General features: G+C 38.6%; 1 protein-coding gene across 17 annotated transcripts in view; it reads left to right on the top strand.

Moving 5' to 3' along the window:
• Positions 1-24,387, top strand: part of MYBPC1 (myosin binding protein C1) — a 378,023-nt gene that overhangs the window by 328,224 nt on the left and 25,412 nt on the right. For all 17 annotated transcript variants that reach the window (XM_044087757.1, XM_044087759.1, XM_044087760.1 and 14 more), the window contains 2 exons: positions 1,559-1,695; positions 13,204-13,390. In XM_044087757.1, the coding sequence (XP_043943692.1) occupies positions 1,559-1,695; positions 13,204-13,390 (324 nt within the window). The remainder of the gene's footprint in view (positions 1-1,558; positions 1,696-13,203; positions 13,391-24,387) is intronic.

The following is a 24,387-nucleotide window of genomic DNA, read 5'->3' as shown; positions in this document are numbered from 1 at the left end:
TCTTATTAAACCAGGTAGTCACTATAGTACCTACAATCTAAGCCTGGTCACCACTAGGCTGAAAATGTAAGACATGAAAATGATCACAGTTTCAGCAAATCTACCAGTGCCAGAGTCTTTTTTTGTGTGTGTGTCTTGTTACGGGGCTTGAGAAAATCATTTTCCAATAGGGACTGACTGATCAAAAAGCACATGGTTAAGAAAGATCAGAACAGAGAAAAACGGCATGGGGATGTGCCTTACAGGTCCAGAGTGGGACCCACCTGTTTTATTCATGATTTGCCTAATGGATTGTTCAAAAGAAGAGGGGCAAAGGTGGTGATTAACATTTAATTTGGCGCTTTCACATGCAAACTTATAGTCCTTTTTTAAATTTATTAATGGCTTGAGCACAGAACAACTTATTACAGTTTGGCAACAGGAAATGGAAAGCAGTGCTCACTGCTAATACTAATGAATGTAAAAAAATCACATATATGTAGTTAATGATGACTTTTTTTCATATTATTATTATTATTATTATTATTATTATTATGAAAGTATTTAAAAGTGGGCAAATAAGCAGTTAGGAATAATACACTGGGTGGTAGTATTCAGTGATGGGTCTGTAGTGATGTGTTTATATTTGTCTTCAGTATAACCCAATTTATAGTGTAGTAATATCATTTGGTCACCTAGAGTATATAGTGGAATTAGAATGTGAGAAACATTCACTAACTGAAAAGAAAATTATTGGGAATTTCATACACTTAAAGGTTAAGGGAAATATTTTTATTCTCTTAATGCAACAAAAGAATGTGAGACAAATATACCCTGCCCAAGCCTCCATGCTCTTTTGCTTAGCTTCTAATCTGTGTGCTCATCTTACAAGTCAGAATGCTTATCATGAGGTGGTTCTCTGAAACTCAGTAGGCCAAATCTCTGCTCGGTTCCACTGCAGTGTTCTGCAGACACAGTGACAATAAAGGCCATTCGCTATCCAAATGCTATTTTATTAGCTGTCAGGACAGACAGCACAGATGGTCATTACAAGAAGGATAAAAATAGAAAGGCAGTTTTTTACCAACCAGCAATGTAGCAAAAAGAACAAAATTGAATATGCCCAAATGTATCATGAGGTAAGAAGAATATAAAACAGAGGGATACATCGTTTCACATTCTTTCTTCATTCAACATCACTTTGTTTTGGGAAGTACCTGAAGGTTATTTTTTACTGTGTAAGACTACAGAAGTACACTGCAGAGATTAAACACTGGGATTAAGTTAATGGTCAAAATAAACAAAGTCTCACCTACCACTGTTAGACAATGCTGCTGATGCAGTTCTAATAGCCTTATAATAATTAGATGTTTTTGTAACACAACTATGTCATTAGTAGCTTCCAAGAAAAAAGATACTTATAGCATTTTTTTTTGTTTTGCTTTGTTTTGTATGAGTGCAGCAAATTCTTGCATTATCTGAATTGAGTGCTGTTCTTTTATTTTTATTGGCTTTTTATATAGTCTGCAGATTGTGTGGATTCATTAAACCATGTTATTTTCTTACTTTCTATCTACAGGTACACCATACAAAAATCCAATTTACAAAGAATTTGATTTTTCAGAAGCACCTCAGTTCACCCACCCTTTGATCAGCACAATAGCTGTGGCCGGTTATAATGCAACACTAAACTGCAGTGTCCGGGGAAATCCTAAGGTAAGGATTAAAAACATGATTTGGACTATAGTAAACTGCCTTCAACAAACAACAGGCATTTTTGCTGCAACCACCCAGTTTAAAGATGAGAGCTGATGGTGTACATGACAGAATATACCTTTACAGTCAGAGCAAAATATTCAATATAATATAATGTGTACAGTATAACAAAAAAGCTTTTGACGAGCATGTTAATAATGGAATATAAAAAGGGCGTCCATGGTGGTGCAGTGGTTAGCGTTGCTGCCTCACAGCAAGAGGCTCTCCAGTTCGATCCTCGGCTGGGGTGCCTTCTGTGCGGAGTCTGCATGTCCTCCCTGTGGTCATGTGGGTTTCCTCCAGGTTCTCCAGTTTCCTCCCCCATCCCAAAGACATGCTGTAGGTGGATTGGACACTCTAAATTGGCCCTAGGTGTGAGTGTGTGCGTGTGTGCCTTCTGTGGAAGGTTGGGTGCCGGGCTGGCAACTTGACACCGTAAAACTTCACTGCCAATCATGAGCAGACAGGTGATCTGCTGTGGTGACCCCTAACTGGGAAAAGCCAAAAGAAGAAGAAGACTATGTAATCAAATCATACAAACATCAAGATCTTTATTACTGATAATGAATCATCAAACAGCTGTAAATGACAGTTCTCAGCATACTAACCATGAACCACAGACATATTTCTTGGAGGTGACTGAGTCCTTATTTTGCTTGATAAGAAACCCTTTACCCTACACAATCAAGTCTCAATATACCTGCCTCAAGAAAGTACTTCCTTTAAGGAAAAGGAAAATCTTTCCCTCCAATGCAGTGCAACCCAACAGTCAATACCAGAAACAGTGTGTTCCCCCATGCAATCTTGTACACTGGATTCCTATTTCATAACATCCTGACCATTAATTGTAGAATGGTATGGATATCTGAACTCTGTATTCCATATCTCCGGTACTGTAATAGATCTTTTTGATAAGAAAACAGGGAAATGTAGAGTTTATTCCACCTGCACCATTAACCGTGGGGTCTTTGTCTCCAGTTTAGCCCATTTATTCTGTATTGTCAAATTAATCTCCACCATTTTATGTTCTGACCTCCTTTGGGCTGAGTATTTCCAGTGATACACCATGCAAGCCTAAAGTCACACTCTGGCATGTTGTGAGATATATTGCTGCTCTCTCTACCTTATTTTTATATATTTTGAGGACTACACATCAGTTCTGACAGCCTCATCCAGGGTTCTGTGTTATGCAGCATCCTTCATTGCCCATTCCCAGAAACAGAGAGCAGACCTCTGACATTTTGATCTGTTCTTCATCAGACAGTCCTCTGGTACTTGGCCCAGTAGCAGAACTTGGTCATTAACATCACAGATAGAAGTCTTTCCTCTGTACCATTGAGATGGCAAGAATCAGTACAACCATCTGATACTTGACTTTATTCTACCTACAAATACTTGATGCCAGATTGTTTTTAATGTACACTGATGCAGGAATGCATAGCACAGAGTGGAGACATTGTTGGAATCTTACACAATAGATACTCAAAGAAATAGCAGACATTATTCTGAATGAAGTAACAACTGGGGACTCAGTAATTAAAAGAGTACACCTTAGAAGAAGGAAGGTGAGAGGAACTTAAGGTGCATGTTCCACATGCCATGGCTAAGAAGGGCAGGAAATAAATATTTAGGACTATGGTACACCCTTTGGAGTGGAGGAAAAGGAGGCTATTCTGCACCTTTAAACAACTACTCTGGCTGGTAGCACAACTAAATAAGTGCAACAGAATTATGTGGAGTTGGTAAGAGACCCTGGGCAACAAAACACATGCAGCGCTACTTGTGAAAGGTATACATTCTTATCACAAGGAAGATTTTAGAGTATACATTACAGAATTCAGTTACTGGAACAAAACTCAAAGGACTGATTTCAGTGGAGAAAAGAGTGATCTGATTGAACATTGTCTTGCATTTGGAATGATAGCTTGTATATACCTTGGACCAGAACCAAGATCTTGTGTGATAATTCTAAATACATCCCTAGCAAGGATTTAAGCTAGAAAAAAGAATACTAAAATACGAAATGGAGATGAAAAGCCCTCCAAAATGTCGACGTTAACATTAAGTTTAATAATTAATAATAATAGTAATTAATATTAAGTAGCCCAAAAAGAGAAATGAATCAGTAAAGAAAAGGGATAAATCAAAGAAAAGCAGCTAAGAAAAAGACTGAGCTGGGAGAGGAGGCTCAGCAAAAAGCAGAAATGAAGAAGACAGAGGTAAGAGATAAGTTATCAGCAAATGAAGTGCAAGGGCCATAGTGTGTATAACAGGTTCAGTAGGTATTCACAGTAAAAGGAGAGAGGGCTGGGGGTTAAGGTATTTACTTCACAGAAACAAAGTATAGGGTTTGAGTCACACCTTTGAAAGGAAAACTGGCTAGATGTAAAATGACCCACAAGAGCAGTTAGCATAGTAATTACCTATGAACCTAATACCTAGACATCAAAGTACGCATACAAGCAGTTCAAAGAAACTAATTTTGGGATACTGCTATATCAAGACAGGAAAATCTAAAGGAGACATGACAGATCAACTCTGAAACAGAAAAAAAAAAAGAAAATTAAAATGTAATAATGAGATAATAGAGGGATTTAGATCACCATCATTCATAGAAGTCTGCCTATGTATCTACATCTGACAAAGAAAAACAAAAAAGTACATTGTAATATTTTTATATCAGAAATGTGTTTTCTTCATAAATGGAATGTATCATGCAGGTTTTGTTAAAATTCACACGGAAAGAAGCTATCTTACACCTAGTACTTTCAATTAGGCTAGAGAGGCATTTTCAGAGAGTGAGATTTGGTAGATATCTAGAATAATGTAGCACTTAATAATGTGGTAAGCATATATATACATATATATATATATATATATATATATATATATGTATATATATATATATATATATATATATATATATATATATATATATATATATATACACATATACACATACACATACACACACACACACACACACACATATATATATATATATATATATATATATATATATATATATATAAATATATATGTATACATATATGTCAACCATCTGCATATGTCGACAGCTGTATGAGATACACAGTCCCCTGATTAGGAGAGATATGCCCTTTCACCGGGGAGTGTGCAGTCTTGGCATTAGTATATACAATTAGCAGGGCGTGTGGAGGTGCAGGGGGCAAAACCACTTTACTTTCCCTTGCATGTTCTGAGGATTAGCCTCAGAGCATGTACTAATATAGTACGTTGATGTGCTTTTACCAATTTGTGTCAACGTAAAGCACCTGTGCCACAACTTTTATTAGTAGTAGATCATATGTAAAAAAAAAATATATATATATATATATATATATATATATATATATATATATATACACACACACACACACACACACACACACACACACACACACACACACACACACACACACAGCCGGGCTGGCAACTCGACACCATAAAACTCCAGTGCCACTCATTCTGCAGACCGTTGTTTCGCTGTGGTAACCCATAACTGGGAAAAGCCGAAAGAAGAAGAAAAAGAATATAAACACACAAACCATGCAGATGGTTTTGATACAATTAGTAACCACATGAGAACAAACAGTAACAAACAATCTAGATGTATGAGTGAAAGAACAACGGGAAAAGTCATAGACGATAAACCTTTGAATAAAGCAAATTAATTAAACTAAAGGAAAAGCAACTCTGGCCGTCAGAATAGCCCTCAGGAAATAGAAAGGAAAACAGAAGGACCTCCTTGTAAAAGGCCTTTAGCTCAGGAAAGTAATCTGCTGCATCAAATATAGTTTTCTGCATATTTCTAAGTTCTATAAAAGAAGGTATGAGAAAACAAAAGAAAAATGATATACAACAGTTAAGGAAATGTAAAGCAACTGGGATAATAAAATCACAAATAAAAAATAAAAAAATAAACTATAGGCATGACGGAGTGTAAAAAGAATTCCTTTGTCATACTATACTTGTGGGAATGTGCACGAAGGATTACAGCAAAAAAGTGTGGCTACAAAAATGCACAGTAGAAAGAGAACGGCAGTAAAAGAACCGCAAACACAATGCAACTAAGAAAGGGGAACGAGTGCAATAGAAAATAACAACAAATACTAATGAACTCCCAAATAAACAGGCGTTTTATTATATAATCTCCAATGAAAAGAACCGCAAACACAATGCAACTAAGAAAGGGGAACGAGTGCAATAGAAAATAACAACAAATACTAAAGAACTCCCAAATAAACAGACGTTTTATTACATAATCTCCAATGAAAAGAACCGCAAACACAATGCAACTAAGAAAGGGGAACGAGTGCAATAGAAAATAACAACAAATACTAATGAACTCCCAAAATAAACAGATGTTTTATTATATAATCTCCAATGAGCACTGTCATCCAACAAAGGACTTCTTCAGAACATAAGTTTGGCATAAAAGGAGATTTCGATAACGCATGAAGCACATCACGTACAGGACATCACACACAGGAATGCACTCTAAAGTGCATTGTTCTCTTTCTCTAAGTGAAATGTCAGAGTTAGTATATCTAAGGAAGGGGAGGGATGACGTCTATGTGGGATTGTAGGATGGGATTGCCCACCAATCAATATATAGATATATATATATTTTTTTTGCTAATGTTTAATCAGACTTGCATCCTGAAGCTAATAATATAGGTTTTCTGAGACACATGCAGTGTAAAACTTGAGAAAACACAGATGAGACAAATTTCAAATGTGCAGTAGCTTTGTGTTCATTCATGACATTTTAGTAGTGTCACCAGTCCATTTAACGTCTTGTTAATGTACAAAGTAAGTGATGAAGAACAGGCACAGGAAGAAAAAGTCAGTCTTCTGACAGGAAGATCTGCAATAAGTTCATACAAACTTCCATGGAAAATATGCAAAATGTCTTGAAAAAATCAGACGTGGCCAAATGCACTGAAGACAGAGTCAATCTATTAAACTACAAAGTAACATACTGCCTCTCAGTAGTCATCTTGGGATTAATGTTTCTGACCTGCTCCTTGTGAGAGAAGAAGGGGACTACTGATCACCGGAAAGCCTAATAACTGCTTCATAGGTGCCAGTATGGAATCTGTGCTTATATTTTGCTCCTGGTGAGAGGAGCAGAGTGCATATCAATTCCTGACTCTTTCTGGTTGGGAAGTGAGTGTCTCTGCTTGAACTTCCTGAGTGGTCTGGTTGCTATTCAAGGAATCTACCAGGAAAAAGCTCAACAAGCCTATAGACCCTTACATCATCTGGGACAAGAGTGTGGATCACCAAACAGGCTGTGGCCTGCTTCTCATTTTGGTATTGGTGCTACTGTTTTGCATCTGGTGAGAGAAGACGCAAAGGAGCATTGTAACAGAGCAGCATGAAGCTGTGGTGAGAGCAGCACTTGTAGTAATCAGACAGTAGCTATTCAGGTGACTCCCTTCTTTTGATTATTCTTAACAAGCTCATTCTTTCTTTTCAGTATGTACTGCTTGACTTCCTTCTAACTTCAGAATATCTGCCTAAATACGTTATCCATAAATCATCAGGCTCTACTTATTAGTTTCCCCTCCGGTGTTTGGCATTGACCTGTATAGATACAGACAGTTGACAATTTTGCTTAAAAAGCACCACTGAAATTTCACCAATTCCTAGTTGCACACAGGACAACTAGTTTGCAGTGATAAGCACTGCCCCCAGAGTTGTAAACAGGATACTCCTGACATTACTTTATATTCTCACTCTGTCTAATCAGTAAAACGGTCTGTTGCCATGGATATGAACTTTCCCACTATCTCCGTTACCAGCTTGGTGGATATGGACATACTGAAGCAATGTAGAAATTATCTCATGTTTACTGACAACCAGGTAATTCCCAAACAAACTGATATAGTATGTGATAGGTGTATTTACACAATATCCTGGAAGCAAAGCTCTCACATAAAAGCACTCCTACATGCTGCACGCATCTCACATAGTTCAAAGCAGACATATAGACCCACATATGCTGAGGAACTTAAATCTAACCTTCCAAAAACCCAAAGGTCTCTTAGATTAAATACACATAACAAGCACCCTCAGCAACCCCAAATGCACTCTTTCAAAACAACACTCACATCAACCCATACAGCCACATATCATGGAGCCTTTACCTCCAAGCCCATAGGGCACGCCACCACAGAATCTAACATTCTAGTCATTGGAGACTCCATTGTGATGTCTCTCTCACCTGGCTGAGTAAGAAGAAAGTCACTGTCAGTTGTTTATGAGGGGCCAGGATCCACCACATTATGCATGCACTCAGGTCATTGGACCGCAAATACCAGTATGACTCAGTCATAGTCCATGTGGGTGTAAATGACCTGAGCTGTACCTCCCTACACTGTATGAAGAGAGACGTCATGGAGCTCTCAGAATATGTGCCCCAGGTTAGAATTAGCTTAGCTTTGAGCATCATTTTACCTTCTCCAGGAATGATACCACAATATGAACAAAAGATGACTGACTTTAATAATTGGCTTAGTTTCTGGTGTCATTGTACTGGGGTGCAATATTTGTCAGCATGGAAGGAGATGGTCTGCACCTCCCTCCTTTAGGCTTTCAAATATGAGCTAGCAAACTGTCCACCCCCATAGTGCCTTTTTTAGGTAACGCCAAACTGAAAGTACTTCCGACATAGCAAATCAAAACCAAGAAAATCTAAAGGTATTACTGCTCAATGCTAGGAGTCTAAACAAAAACCTCCACTCCATAGAAGCTATCCTCACCCTAGAGAATGCTGACATCTGTGCAGTCACTGAGATATGGTTTAAAGCCACAGGGAACACACTGACAGTGCAAGGTTATAAGGCATTCCACACATTTAGACCATCTACTACACAAGAAGGGATTAAAGGTGGAGGTGTCTTGATTTACATAAAAAATAAATATACCCTAAGGCTGGTCAAACAGGACAATGCACTTGAGCTTCTCTGCATTCAAATCATCATAAGCAAAATCCCATACCACTTCCTTACAAGGGATAGGTTCCCCTCTATTACACAGGCCCATACCATGTATTTAAACTTGTTGGAAACACTCACCATCCAACCCAATACCATATTCATGGGCAATTTTAATTATTCCACTATTAACTGGGAATCATATACAATACCAAACATATAGGCACAGTGATCCCTGTATTTTGTAAACACAAACTAACTGGACCAGATTGTCAATACACCAACAAGGGGTGCAATCATACTGGATCTGGTCCAAACTAATATGGAACAGTGCTGCATACCCCCTAATGTAATGTCTTCTCTGGTAAGGTCAGACCACAAAATGGTCTCCTTTGAAGTTAAAATAAAACCTGGAACCCCAGATAACCCTGAAATATTCAGGAACTACTCCAAATCTAACTTTATACTATTAAGTGATACCCTGGCAAAATTTCAAGCCTTCATAAACCCTGAGAACACTGCTGCCTATGCAGAACTGTTCACAGAAGCCTTATACAAGCATGTTAATAGCTGCATAGCAGCAGCTGTACCCACCAGGAAGAAGTACAGAACTAAGTAAAAAAACAAGCTACCCTGATGGAATCACAACATTTATTTATTTATTTTATTATTTATTTATCATTTGTTGACCGGGAAAGTCCGACTAGGTTCCACAGAGCCTGTTTTCAGAGGAGGCCCGGGGAGAAATGCTCCAGATGCATGTCTTTGGAATGTGGGAGGAAACCGGAGTACCCGGAGGAAACCCACGCGAACACAGGGAGAACATGCAAACTCCACACAGAAGGCACCCCAGCCGAGAATCAAACCGGTGAACCTCTTGCTGTGAGGCGACAACTTTAACCGCTGCACCACTGCGCTGCCCTAACATCAATAGGTTGTATAACAGAAGGAAGAAAATCATGGCAAAAATTAGAAGGTGCAGCACCCAGCAGGAGAAAAGCACTCTCCTCAAACTAAACAAACAACTCAGATGACAAATAAAGTCTACCAAAGCCAAATCTGAGGTAAATTTGGCCTGTCAAGCCAAGGACAACCACAAGGCATTCTTTAGCTACATCTACAACCTCAAAGGCAATACACAGTTGTGTGCAGACCTCATCATAAATGGTGCCAGCTGTATTGAGCCAGAAGATATAACAAACCTAATGACAGACAAATTCAGCTCCAGATTTACCCCTCTCTTCACATCAACCTTCCCTCAGGAAATGCCATCAACTATAACTCCCCCTGCTATCATTAGGGAACAGGTCCTTAATACTCTGTCTATGGCTGAGAACACTGCATCAATGGATCACGACAATATCCCAGGATGCATTCTAAATAACATGAAACATGAGCTATCTGGCCCTCTGGAATTGCTATTTAACTGTAGTTTCCAAACAAATTTCATGCCTCATGAATGGAGAACAGCAACAGCCATCCATCTGCACAAAGGTGGGCCAACTACAGACCCTGGAAACTATGCAACCATAAGTCTCACTAGTCTGATATGAAAAGCCATGGAATTCATTATCATGGAAATGATCAATAATGACATAGGAACCTCCAGACACTGGACCCAACCCAATTTGGTTTCATCAAGGGCAAGTCTTGCCTACGCAACCTGGTGGACTTCTTTGAGAAGGTCACCAAAACAATGAATGAGTGCAAAGTGGTTCATACTACCTACCTTGATCTGGTCAAGGCATTTGACACAATCCCCCACTTGGGCATTGTTCACAAACTTAAGAGGTTAGGTACAAAGCATTCTGTCATCTGGTGGATAGCCAGCTTGCTCACAGAAAGGGTCCAGGAAGTTAGAAATGGGGAGTCCACCTCTATAAAGAGGCCAGTCACAAGCGGAGTCCCTCAGAGATCAGTCCTGGGACCGATCCTTTTTTGCATTTACTTCTCTGAAGTCAAGGCCAATGTCAGTGTCCTCTGGCTAATTAAATTTGCAGATGATTTTAGGAGCTGTCATTCAATTAGCCAGGGACACTGATGTTCTCCATGAAGGGATGATACAGACAATCACCTGGTGCCAGAGCCATGAATGTCCTCTGGCTAATTAAATTTGGAGATGATTTTAGGAAGTGTCACTCAATTAGCCAGGGACACTGATGTTCTCCATGAAGGGATGATACAGACAATCACCTGGTACCAGAGCCATGGACTAAAACTAAATGCCAAGAAATGCATAATAGTATCCTTCAGGAAGCCATCCACCCCCAGTAACTATCATATTGACAACACACCCCTAAAAGTTGACCCAGTAGTGAGGGACTTGGGGACACACATAGACCATAATCTAGCCTTTGACCTTCACATGTCTACAGTAGTGAGTAAATTATTCTATGTTGTGCAGCTGCTAAACAAAGGTATGGCATCAAGGTTCAAGGAAGTCACTGTTCCACTATATTTGGCATTCATCAGACCTATCATTGAGTACAGTGCCCCTTTTGGTATCTACCTAACCAAGCATATCCAACAATTGGAATGCCCACAGAGGTTCCTTACTAAAAGAATACAGCATATATGGAAAATGTCCTATGCAAACCAGCTTAAGGTCCTATCCCTGTATTATGTCTCCTACAGGCTGTTGAGGGGAGATCTATGCCTGGCATACAAGGCATTGTCAGACCCCACCCTGATTGACCTCCTTATCCACAAAACAAATGACACCAGAATTATCCATTCTAAAGACTTAAACCTTGCCTGTGATATAAATATGCCTGCTGGAGAGACAGGTATGTATCCCAGAGACTACCCCTTCTTTGGAACAGGCTCCCCATCCATATGAAACAGAGTTTTTCCCTAACCCAACTCATGTAACTTGGAAAATTGGATGGGGAACAGGAAATGTATGACTGATTTGGCACCTATGTTTCTAATGGACACAGGAAGCCTGTAAATGGTTCATCTCCTAGGTCCCTGCTTGTAAATGTTTAATAGCTCAAGCCCCTGCTTATACTTATCAAGGGGGCCAGAACTAGTCAGAGATTTGGGATGCATGGCTAGGCTTAAAAAGGCCCTTATGGTCATTAGCCTAGTAAGCACCTATGAACTTGTGAATATTCAATGTCACAAAATCTGGAGAAGGATATATTGTTAGGGAGAAGATGAGATAACAACAAAAGCAAACACACCCGGGAATGATATTTTGTAGAATTAGGGCATCAGGATGTTCCAAGAACAACTATCAAAATTAGGAAAAAGAAGCTGTTACATCTCTGCACAAACATTTTGTGAGTAGCCATTGGGAAGATTACAGATAGTTCTGCCACCATCTCTGTAAAGATACTGAAAGTGTGAAGTCTGTCCAAAGGACAGCAAAAAAAAATTACTTAAAAATGTTATCAAAAGTCACAGGAAGACAGACTAAAGTCATTTAATACAAATACCCAAAAAGAAGAGAAAGATGGTATATGACAGAAATGTTTGTGTCCCTCAAAAGAATTATCAGAGTTCATAAGTTCTCAGAGATCTGTGTTCTAGTTCAAACATCATCAAGGAATACAGATTCCTTTATTCTATTACCAGATGTTTATAAACCCTCCCCGACCCACCAAGTAATATAATTTGTAACAGGGTAGAATCATTAAAAAGAAGATACATAAAATGAAGCACAAAGAGTGGAATAAAGCAATATCTTGAAAAAGTATTTGTTTTTATACTCAAGAGACCAGTCTGTACATTGAAATGAAGGCTCAAAAGAACAGGAGAAATTCTAGAATGCCTTGTACATATGTAAGGCTGACCTTGCCTACTTAGATTTGTTGAAAAAATGGTACCAGAATAAAAAAAATCTTTGGGTGCTTAACTAAACCATAATTGAAGAAGGTTGTCCTTCTTATGACCCTCTCTTTGTTGGATAGCTATTGCATTCTTTTGCTATCCTGCTCCCAACCATTACCTTACTTTCTGGTTCGAATAGCAGTTGTATTTAATAATAGTCAAACAGTTGCTGGAAAATCACATTTTTTTTCTAAAAAATATATTTACTTTTATCAAGAGTATACTGGGACCCCAGGTTTACTATAACAGAGAGTCACTCCTCTCTCCTACCATTAAGTAAACACCCTTTTTCTTTGTTAATCCAACTTAGTATGCATTGCTTAAAATAACAGATGAAAAGAAAGCAACCAAGCTTTTGTTACTGAAATGCTGCATTACTCCATTTCTAAAAAAGGTGGTCATCAACCTTGTTGAATCAGTGAATGGTCAGTCCTTCTATGTCACAGTTTTCTATTATAGCTATATGAGGCTTCCCAGTATGCCTAAACGTCAGAATGTATTTACTTATTTACTTCTGTTTGTATGTATATTATTATTGCATTACATTTTAATTCATAATGGACTTTCAAATGATGAAACACAATTATTATGTGAAACAACATTCTTAAATTGCAGTCACTGTTGTAATTGGTAATCCATAAAACAAGAGTGTAATGCTTTTGTTTTAATACAGCCCAAAATATACTGGTTCAAGAACAGAGTACTTATAACAGATGACCCAAGATACAGAACATTCAACAGTCAGGGAGTCTGCACACTGGAAATTCGCAAACCTAGCCCATACGATGGTGGGATATATTCCTGTAAAGCAGAAAATGATCTTGGGTCAACAGAAGTTGAATGCAAACTAGAGGTTAAAGGTAAGTCATTGGGCAGTTTTAACATCAGAGCAAAAAATTGTTTCCCATACTTCCTTTAAATAAGGGAAAGGCATGCATGGAAGACATTCAGTGGAAAACTGCTAGCTTGCATTTACTAAAATAGTTTTCTGTCTCACCACAGAGAATCAGTTGGGGGTGCCTAAAGTCGACCTGCTTCCAGTGCTGTAACTCTGGAAAAATTGACCAGAAAAATTCTTTAAAAAATACTGAATATTGTTTGCTAATTTCCTCCATATGTTACTCACTCCTTTTCCTATATTTTTGTGCATTAACATGAGCCCCAGGGACTAGAAGCACAAAAACAGATAGTTAACTAACTTTTATTGTTGTTTTTCACCGTGCTTAGAATTGGGTGAATGTCACCTCTCAAAATGCATGAACAAAACAAAAATGTATGGCTAGCTTCCAACCTTTTTTTTTTTTTTTTTTTTTAATACACTAAATATATGTGTTTAAAATCTGATACCAAAGCCTTGAAAGCATTCAGAATTATGAGGTCATGTTCACAGACTGAAAGCCCCCTTTATAACTTTATTCATTATCATAACAGGTTTCCAGCATAATCTCTTACTGGCTTTCTTCATGGAGAGCTACAAAGTCAAACATGTTTAGCTTCTATTCACACAATTTTGCTCAGTGACCACAAATTTATTTATTTTATTTATAATTTCTTGACCGGGTTAGTCCATTAGGCTATTGGCCTCTTTTCAGGGGAAACCTGAGGTGGTATTTATACTTCTTTGTGAAATTTGGCTACCCTTTGCAATAGGTGCCATATAATCTCTTCCATCCACCTTAGCTACCACCAACTCAAGCACATGGGACCTAAGTATAACATTTTGTCGAAGGATGAAAGTATTTCTGGGCTGCAAACAAAAACTGTACAATGAAGCAGGACCTGAAAATGGCAGTAATCATGTGCAGATTGTAAAGATGAATTATGTAGTAAATACCTGATGTTAAAGTGCTGTAACATGCCAAAGGTAATATAAATCTTTATAGGCTACACTACATTCTGATAAATACGGCAGTTTTCATTATTTTTATACTTTGATTTTTCAGAAGTTTCCTTATTGATCTGTAATTAATGGTTCTCTAGTCGAATCCAGAATGACAGTTGGCAATGTCTGTTAGTGCAAATGCAAAGGCCCAAACTGGAAACATCCTTAAAACACAGAGAATCAAACATAGATCTGTTTACTACTAGTTGTGGTAGTGCAGAGGAATAAAGCCTTAACTGCGACCCAGATGACCAGAGTTTGACAAGCAGTTCAGGCAACAGCGTGAGAGAAGACAGAAATAAGGGGGGATGGTCACAAAGTCCATATTCAAGCATATATATCTTCTTTTATAGGATCCACCAGTGTAAACCAAGACTCACACAGAGGAACTGCCTAAAAGAGTGAAGAAAGGCCATGCTGACATTGTGAAAAAGGCTACATGCATCCAAAAGAGACTTGCCTGTACTAAAAAAGCATATAGGATCACAGTATCATAGGAGAATGATAGGCTAACTACCATAAAGGGTCCTTTTAAGCCTAGACATGCTTTCCAGAAATATTACAAAGGTATTGGTCACATAGACTTATAAACCTGGGCATGAGTGGTCCAGCATTTACAAGCTTCCTCTCCCTAATACAGACATAGGTGCCAGACTCAGGCTAAATGTACAATTCCCCATCCACTGGTATAAGTTCTACATGAAAAAGTGCAACAAGGGAACAGAGCTGCTGTTTGATATTGGGGCAACCAAAAAATATGTTTCTTTTGTGGAAAGGAAGGTCATTGTTAGGTAACTGTGACTAAAAGAAGTGCTGTACACGTGGGGGTTATGGTCATGATGCTAGCTTTACATGGATATGAAGCCTGTTACAGAGAAGGGGTAGCCTCTGAGACACATACCTGTCCCTTCAGAATTTCCTGTTTATGTGGCAGGCAAAATTCAGATATTTTTGATGTCATTTGTTTTGCAGATATGCAATAGGTCCATTATGGCTGGATCAGAGGATGCTTTGCAGGACAGGCATAGATCATCTCAGCAGTCTATAGGAGACTGAGTATAAGGACAAGGTTTTCAGGTGGTCTGCACAGAACCTATTTACTAAACCATGTTTTCTTTTTGTGAGGAACCTCTGTGAATACTCCAAGTGTTGCATGTGCCTGGTCAGGTACATGCCAAAGGGGGCACTGTACTCAATGATTGGTCTTATGAGGGCAGAGTACAATGGAATAATGACATCTTTGGACATGGATACCATACTATTGCTTATACGTTGTGTAGCATAGAATGACTTTCTTATTACTGAAGGCACATAATGTTCAAGGCCAAGTCACTGTCTACATGCATTTCCAAATCCCTGACTACTGGATCTACTCTTAGGGGAGTATCATCAATGCAGTAATTTTCTGGGGTAGCTGTCTTACTAAAAGAAACTATTATGCTCTTCTTGGTATTGAGTTTTAAGTCCACGACTCCAGGCCTTCCTGGAGGGTATTTTGCCATGGGTGGATTCAATGACTACACCTAATTTGCAATAGTCTGTGAACTTGGTTAGCCAGAGGCTTTTGACATTAGACTTGACTTCAGAGAAGTAAATGCCAAATAGGAGTGGCCCCAGCACTGAGCCCTGAGGCACTCCACTAGTGACCAGCCTTTTTGTGGAGGTAGACTCCCCTACATTAACATCTTGAGTCCTGTCTATGAGCCATTTGGCTATCTAGCAGGTGATACAGGGGTTAATACCTAATTCAGTGAGATTGTTTACAATGCACAAGTGGGTATTGTGTTTAATGCTTTGGCCAGGCTGAGGTAGGCAGTGTGCACCATCTTGCTATCATCCATTGCTTTGCTGACTTTCTTATAGAAGTCCACCATGTTCAGTAGGCATGACTTCCCCTTGACAAAACCAAACTGAGTTGGATCTAGTGTGTATAGGTTTCCCATGTCATAATTTAACATATCTATGATTATTATTTCCATGGCTTTACATATTAAATAAGTCAGTCTTATGGAGCGACAGTTGCCAGGTCCATGGATGGTCCAGCCATTTACTCTGAGTTAACTACTGCAGTCCTCCATTCATTTGATACAAAGGCTGTTTGGAGGCTTGGTTAAATAGTGATTCTAGAGGCCCTGGTAGTTCATGTTTCATGCTATTAAGGAGACATCCTGGGATATTATCAGGCCCACCTATGCAGTGTTCTTCACCTTGGAAGTGTTTTGAGTGATAGTAGGGGGAGTTATGGCTGTGGATATTTCATGAAGGATGTCTGGGGGGGGTAAAATCAGAGCTAAATTTGCCAGCCAGTGGATGTGCTATATGTTCCAACTCAGTACAGGTAGCTCTGTTTATAGTTAATTCAAGACATTTTTGTGTTTTGCCTTTCAGGCTGCGGACATAGTGGAGGAAACTTCATTATCATCCATGGGATGTTATTTGTACCTCAAATTTGACTTTGGTAGACTTGACAGGCCTCTTGAGTTGCTTGTTTAAATTGACAAGGGAGATTTTACCTTGCCAATCATTGCACCTCCTAAGTTTGCAATGATTTTCTTCCTTTTGTTGTACAACCTATTGATGTTTGGATTCCACTAGGGCTGTTGCTTTTTTGAGTTAGTCCTACACTTGTTATAGGTGGGTACAGCTATCTCTCTGCAGCTGTTAATATGATTATACAGGATTTCCATGAACAATTCCACATAGGCATTAATATTCACAAAGTTTGGAGGGGCTTGCAATTTTGCTAAGGTACCACTTAATGCCTAACCCTACTGATTCATGGATGAGACAGGGACTATGTTCAGCCATCAAATTAAAATTTCAGCAAATGGCTAATCATTGAACCTTAGACACTGAACGTGAAAATTACCAAAGAAGCTTAACTTTGAAAATCATACCACTGAATGGCCATAGCTGGCCAACAACCAAGGAAGTACCATGACACGTAAGGTAAGCTAAACAACCCCTTTTATAAATTTGCACTATTCCGCACTGTAGTGCGATCTCAGAGTCGGTATATAGAATTAGGGGGGTGTGGGGGCAGAGCCCCCCAGCTTGGTTGAAAAGGTGTTTTTATGAAGGCCATTTGCAGTGTTGGCCAATTATAGCCATTTGATGGTATTATTTTCGAAGATAAACTTGTTGATAATTTCCACGTTCAGTGTTTAATTTTCACTGATTATCTATTCACTGAAATTTTCATTATAATTTGATGGCTGAACATAGAAGCAATGATATATCCACCAGTAGAACTACCATATTCTACCAAGTGCACAATATTCATGGTATGTTGGGGGTTACTAAAATGCACACTATTGCCCTTCTGCTGCATATTATTATGGCATGGGAAGTTGGGGAGTCCTACTGTGACAATGACTGTTTCTTCACTGATGAGACTGTAAGCATAGCACATGATATGCAGCTACAGCAGCGCCCACAGGATTTAATTCTTCAACAAGGAAAGGGTTGCTATTAATGCACTCAGCCAGGGATTCCCAGACACTAAGGTGAAAGGCTACTGATAATGTGCAGAAGGCTCCAGCAGTGTGTGATCAGGCTGAAATTTGCCATGTACTTAAACCTCCAGACTGAAATGAAGATCCTGTTAGCATTGACATTCCTACCTACACAGCACATCCCCACTACCTTTCTATCACTCTATTCAAGAACATCTCCCATAGCAGCTGACCAATATTCATTACATGCGGAGACATACATCCATGAAAGTATGATAAAAGGTTGAACAAGAAAACTGATACTCCCATTGTCACCTAACTTGTGGTCTTTATAGGAGTTAGCCACTGAAGATATTCTGGAGGCACAGAACTGTGCCAAAATTTGGCATATGCACCTTTGTTCAGTACTATGCATTGCTGACAGGGACCTTTCTTGAACTCCTAACATTATCATGAGCAGGTTAGGCTACAGTAACATACATAATGAGGCAATCATTCATGGACTACAGCCTTCACCAAAATGCAGAAAGCAGAGAAACATGAATGAAGCGCTCCAATGAGTTATCTACAACAAGACATGATACATAATGCTAGGCTACCTTGTCTCAGTAGGTCACAGTCTGAAAATGTGCAAATTTATTTATTTATTTATGCTTTGTTAACCAAGTAAGTCCCAATAGGCCAGTGGCCTATTTTTAAGGGAGACCCAACTTACAAGGGGAAATTTAGCTAGGGCATCAGAGGACATTCCCTACTCATTACCATGCTTGTGGTCTGTGCGGCCAACACAGTGAACATATGGACATTCTGTTCCCAGTGCAGTGGCAACTGGGAGAATGATGCAAAGATGGAGGAGTGTATTCAGAACTGAGGCAAATGCCAGTTCACTGAAACATGTGGAGAAGCAACTGGAGGATGTTATGCTTGATTTTGAAGAGTTGTTTCAAGCAGATTTGTTCAATTTAACAAAAGTGAAGGAGCAAGAAGAAATTGTAGTTATAACCCTCCAATCGGGAGGGTGACAAGATGATGTATTGGAAAAATTAATAGATGAGAGGGGAGCTGGAGAGTAGAAATGATTTATCTTGGGGTGAAGCAATGGAAAGGATTCAGGAGGAAGAGGAGAGAGACATTAAGAGGATTTCATTTCTGCATGTAGTAAGGAAAGGTGCAGTAGAAAAAAAATAAGAAAACTGAAACAATGAAAAAGCAGAAATATGTGATGTGTATACATGGCAAAGAAGAGAAATCACTGAACAGGTATGAGATATGGGATACAGTTGTTGTACCTCTGAGTACAAAACTTTGAGAGGTAACAGCATATATTTTGATCAAGAATGAGTCTTATTATGACATTTGTTTCAAAATGGCTATGTGATTAGAGACTTTTCTGGAAAGGTTTGAAAAGAAAAAAAGATGTTTTTCCTTCGAATAAATATACTGTTAAGACTTTACAGTTTCATACAGAGACTGATAAAGAAACTGTTAAAGGACATTTATTAAAACATTTTTGCTCATAAATAAAAAAGCATTGTAAAAGTATTTGATAATAGGGGTTTATGGATTGGGGCTTGGGACTGCAATGTCATTTTGAAAATAGAAAATGATTGAATTGTTCATATTCCCAGCATGCACAAGGGAACAGAGTTGTTGTTTGATATTGGGGCAACCAAAAACATGTTTCTTTTGTGGAAAGAAAGGTAATTTTTTGGGTAACTGTGACAAAAAGAAGTGTTGTACACATGGGGATTATGGTCATGATGCTAGAAAATGTGAAAGTAATAAATTTGAACAGACAGAACGTTTAAGGAAAGAGGGTGATAAGGAACAAAAAAAAGAAGAAAACAAAACAAAGAAGAAAGTAGGAAATTAAAATCACAAGATAAAATTCAAAATAGATGTGTAATGATAGTTTTAGAGGAAATACAAGATATAGAAACAAAACAGGACGAAGTTGAACTGGAATTGGATGTTAGGGAAAATAGAGAAATTGATCTGAAAGTAACTAAGAAAAATAATTCTACTGGGAAAAGGGTGAAAGATAGGAAAAGGAAGATACAAGATTTAGGTATAAAAGTTAAAAAGGGAAATGGATAAAGTTATAAAAAATTCACTTAGATTAAGGAGAACAGAAGCAAATAATCTTGGGATATTGTTAATTAATGTAAATAGTATTAAAAGTTTGGTCAAAATAATAGGTGTTCTGGAATGGGGTACAATTGTAAGGTATATATTATTTTAGACAATGTTAGATGTTTAACAAAAGATGAAATATTACAGACATAGAATTTATGGAGAGGGGGTATAATTTGGAATTTGGGAGAAGAAACCTGTTTAGGCATTGTGATAGTATATAATATAGGTAGTTCTATAGTAGATTTTACTTCAATTTACTTCAATTAAGAAGATTTACTGTAGCAGACTTTAGATGGGAGAAGAAAGTTTATAGGATTATAGAAATATATGCACATGTCTTATAAAGAAAGAGAAAAGTTATTTAAAGAGAGATTTGATTACATAATAATTAATATGGCTATTATAATGCCAGGAGACTTTAACTACGATTTGAAAGAAAAAAAAATGGAAACACAGAACAGAAAAGAATAATGAAAGAAATTGTGAGCCGTGGTGGTTTAAGGTTATTTATTTATTTTATTTTACATTTGTTAACCGGGGGTGTCTGACTGAGCTGAAAAGGCCCTTTTTCAGCAGATGCCTGGGGAGAAAAGCTCCAGAAAGAAAAATTACAGACACATTTAGTTATTTTGACATGATCAGTATACACACAAATTACAAGAGACATGTTTTTACAGTGGTATGCGGCACAAACAGTTACAGTGGAGAGAACAATCAAAAAAATATTAATTTTAAAAATAAAGGTAAGTAATAGATTTGTGGTGTACAGCTGAACTTTGGAACGTAGGTAGAATACATACATAGTACACAGGTACAGTACATACATTGTAGATTAGCCAGTGTTTGTGAGTAAGATTGAAAAACTATTATCAATTGCTCTAGATTTAGTATGTATATCTTATCCGCTTTCACTAGCCTGGGGAGCAATCATGGCACTGCCAACTTTGCTTGAGATGTTGCCTGATGAAGTCTTTAAAGGAGGCTTTGGATGATGTGTTTTGAATGCTAGTAGGGACAGAGTTCCATTTTGTAGCCACCAAACTACTATATAGTGCATCTCCAAAGCTATTGTAGCTGTTGGTGACTTCTAGTAGTAGTTTGCTTGATGATCTAAGAGGCCTTTTGGCTGAGTGATGTTGTACTAGGTTTTTGAGGGCAGGACACTTATTGGGGAGGTAATAGATAGAATGACAGAGGCAGAGCTGATTGTAGGTTAGGAGGTTGGGAAGTTCAAGCCAGTGGAGCTGTCTCAAAGCAGTACAGTGATGAGTTCTATATGAGCAATTTGCAGCAAAGTGGGCAATTCTGTTATAGCAAGCTTCCATTTTGCTTAGTTCAGTTTTGTTGAGATTAGTCAGAATGGGAGATGCATAGAGTAGGGTGGATAGAAGTTGGGAGCGAGCAATGGCTGATCTTGTGTTGTTGGTAAGAAATGGTTTGATACGGTAGAGTGACCCCAGTTTGGCATGTACATTTTTAACAGTTAAGTTCAGATGACTATCAAATTTTAGGTGGGAGTCTATGGTTATTCCCAATAGCTTAGCCTGTGCCACTGGAGCAATTGGAGTAGCATTTGTGGAGTAGATAGTGAATTGACTGTTAGTGTTTTTGTTAGAACTGGTTATAATCATAAGCTGAGTTTTCTTTGGATTGAGGATAAATTGGGCTTTGGTAAGGTAGTTTTCAACGTCAGAGAATGCTAGTTGAGTTGTTTGCAGGAGGGTGGGAATGTTTTGTGCAGCACAGATTAAGGTAGTGTCATCTGCATACTGAATTATAGATGCATGCTGTGTGGAGGTGTGGAGGTCATTTGTGAAGATTGTGAATAGTAGTGGTCCTAAGATAGAACCCTGTGGGACTCCTATAGTTATGGGCAGCTGAGGAGAGAGAGAATTTTCCCATTTCACAGCTTGGTATCTGTCAGTTAAGTAGCTTTGGAACCAGGTAAGAGTGGAATTATATAGATGATATTGGTTTAGTTTGTTTAGCAGGATTTGGTGTGAGACTGTGTCAAATGCTTTGGACATATCCAGAAAAAGAGTTGACACTTGCAGGCCTTCATTTTTGAGATGGTTTACTGTGTCTGTGAAGCAGAGGAGAGCTGTAGTGGTACTATGGGCAGGTCTGAAACCATGCTGAGTAGGTGACAGGATGTTGCAGTCTAGGAGATAGTTTAGCATCTGGGTATGGATGCATTTTTCTAGGATTTTGGCCAGGGGGGAGAGTAAAGCAATGGGTCTGTAGTTATTAAGTTCAGTGGAGGTCCCGCCTTTATGTATGGGTGTAACATAGGATATTTTCCAGAGTTTGGGCACATAGTTTTCAACAACTGATCTGTTTATGAGAGTGGAGACTGGGATAGCAATAGCATCTGCTGTAAGTTTCAAGAAATAGCTGGGGAGTAGGTCAGCTGCTGTTGATGAGGTTTTTAGTTTGGAGAGCATGCTTTTGATTGAAGTGGTGGAAACTGTTTTGAGGGTAAAGCTTGTATTAGTGTAATTTGTGTTGGGGGGGATAGTGAGAAAGGAATTGTCGTGTGATACTAAGGATAGAATTGAGTTCACAAAGTGGGAGTTGAATTGTGTTTCGATGGGAACTTTAGTGTCAGGGGTGGTTGATTTGGGGGTATCCTTTTGGGTGGATTTTAGTAGCTGGTTTACATTTTTCCAAACTTTTTGCGGGTTGTGTTGGTATTTAGTTTGTAAGGTTGTGTAGTAGGATTTTTTGTCCAGCCTAAGGCATTTTTTTGCATGGTTGCGCAGTTCTTGGTACTTAGTTAGGCTTTGTGTTTCTTTGTTTTTTTGATAGTAACGCCAGGCAGTGTCTCTGGACTTGAGGATTTGTTTGGTTTCTTTACTGAGCCAGAGGTTTGTAGAGGTTCTAACCTTGATTTGCGCAATGGAGCGACAGTGTCTAGGTGTTGTAGAAATGTTTTGTTGAAATATGCTACAGCCTGGTCAAGTGGGAGGGTTTTTAGGGGGGTCCAGTCACAGTTACACAGTAAAGTGTTGAGGACCTCAGGAGAGAATTTTTTTGTGTTTCTAGTGGATATATAGTTAGTGGTTTTGCATATGCTTGTTCTACTACGTATAAAGTATATTATGTTGTGGTCACTTAAGGTGTCTGGGAGACTGCCTGTGTGAGGGTACAATGTGGGGTTGCTAGTTAGGAGCCAGTCAAGGATGGATTCCCTTTTAGATTTTTTATCACACCTAGTTGGAATTTGGACTAGCTGCTGGTAGCCATGGAGATTTATTAGATTACTTGGTGGTTCTGATATACAGGTGAACCAATCTAGGTTGAAGGCGCCCAGAATAAGGGTTTCTTGTGAGTATGTGGAAGAACACCAGGATAAGAAGTCTTCAAGGCTAGCAGGTGTATTACCAGGTGGAATATAGATCACAATTGTGGTGATGACCTTTTAGGGTGAAGTTGAAGTTGTGAGATAAGTATGTCCCAATTATTGGGGAGGGTAGGAGTTTGGTAATTGATGGACAGTTAAGTTGGACTTGTAGAGTAAGGCAGCTCCACCCCCTTTACGAAGTGGTCTGTCTTGTCTAATGATATTGTAGCCGGTAGGAGGAACTTCTGAGTTAGCTATGTTTTATTTAGCCAGGTTTCTGTTAAAGCAACTATGTCTGGGGAGTAGTGTGCTATTGTGGCCTGGAGTTCAGGTATTTTATTTTGATACTTCTAATATTAATATTTAGCATTAAAAGATGGTTGGTTTTGCTGCTGTTGTTGATTTGCCCAGGGATGAAGAAAGTGGGGTGTTATGTTCTGACATTTGTGTTGGAGCAGTTTGTGTTGGACAGGATGGATTTGGGCCTGGGTTGGGGTGGATATCCCCACTTATGGTGAGCCTGGAGTTAAAATGGTTATACAGATGTTGGAGTTTGGTGAGGAGTGTGAGAAAGTATTGTGTTTTTTGGAGTAGGAATGAGAGCATATGTGTTTAGTTCTGAATTGGTCCGTTATGTAGTTCTTGAATAAGTGCGGGCAGATATTATTATAATGTGTGGTGTCTGTGTATGAGAGTGCATAATACAGTGTTGTGCTACTAAGTTTAGGGATATTGCTAGAGTGATAACTTGTGGTGTTGTAAAGAATTATGAGAAGACAGACTAGATTTAGTTGTGTGATAGTCATGGTTATAAAGTTTATGTTGTTTCTAGGTGGGGGTCTGAATAGGAATTATAGGGTTGCACTATATGTGGATGGGGAAGTAGTGTGGGTGATGCAAAAAATGCCTAGTGGGAATGAGAGTGATTGGGAGTATTTTGTGTGGAGCAAGTTGGTGTGGTTTAATGTGATATGACTTGAGGAGCTGTGATTGGTGGAGGTGATGTGAGGGTGAGCTGTGGGTGTGGCTATGATTACTATA

The sequence above is a fragment of the Protopterus annectens genome, chromosome 11.part0, assembly GCF_019279795.1.
Source record: "Protopterus annectens isolate FY-2018-M chromosome 11.part0, PAN1.0, whole genome shotgun sequence".
In the NCBI taxonomy this organism is placed as follows: Eukaryota; Metazoa; Chordata; order Ceratodontiformes; family Protopteridae; genus Protopterus; species Protopterus annectens.
This window is presented reverse-complemented; position numbering and strand designations above follow the sequence as displayed.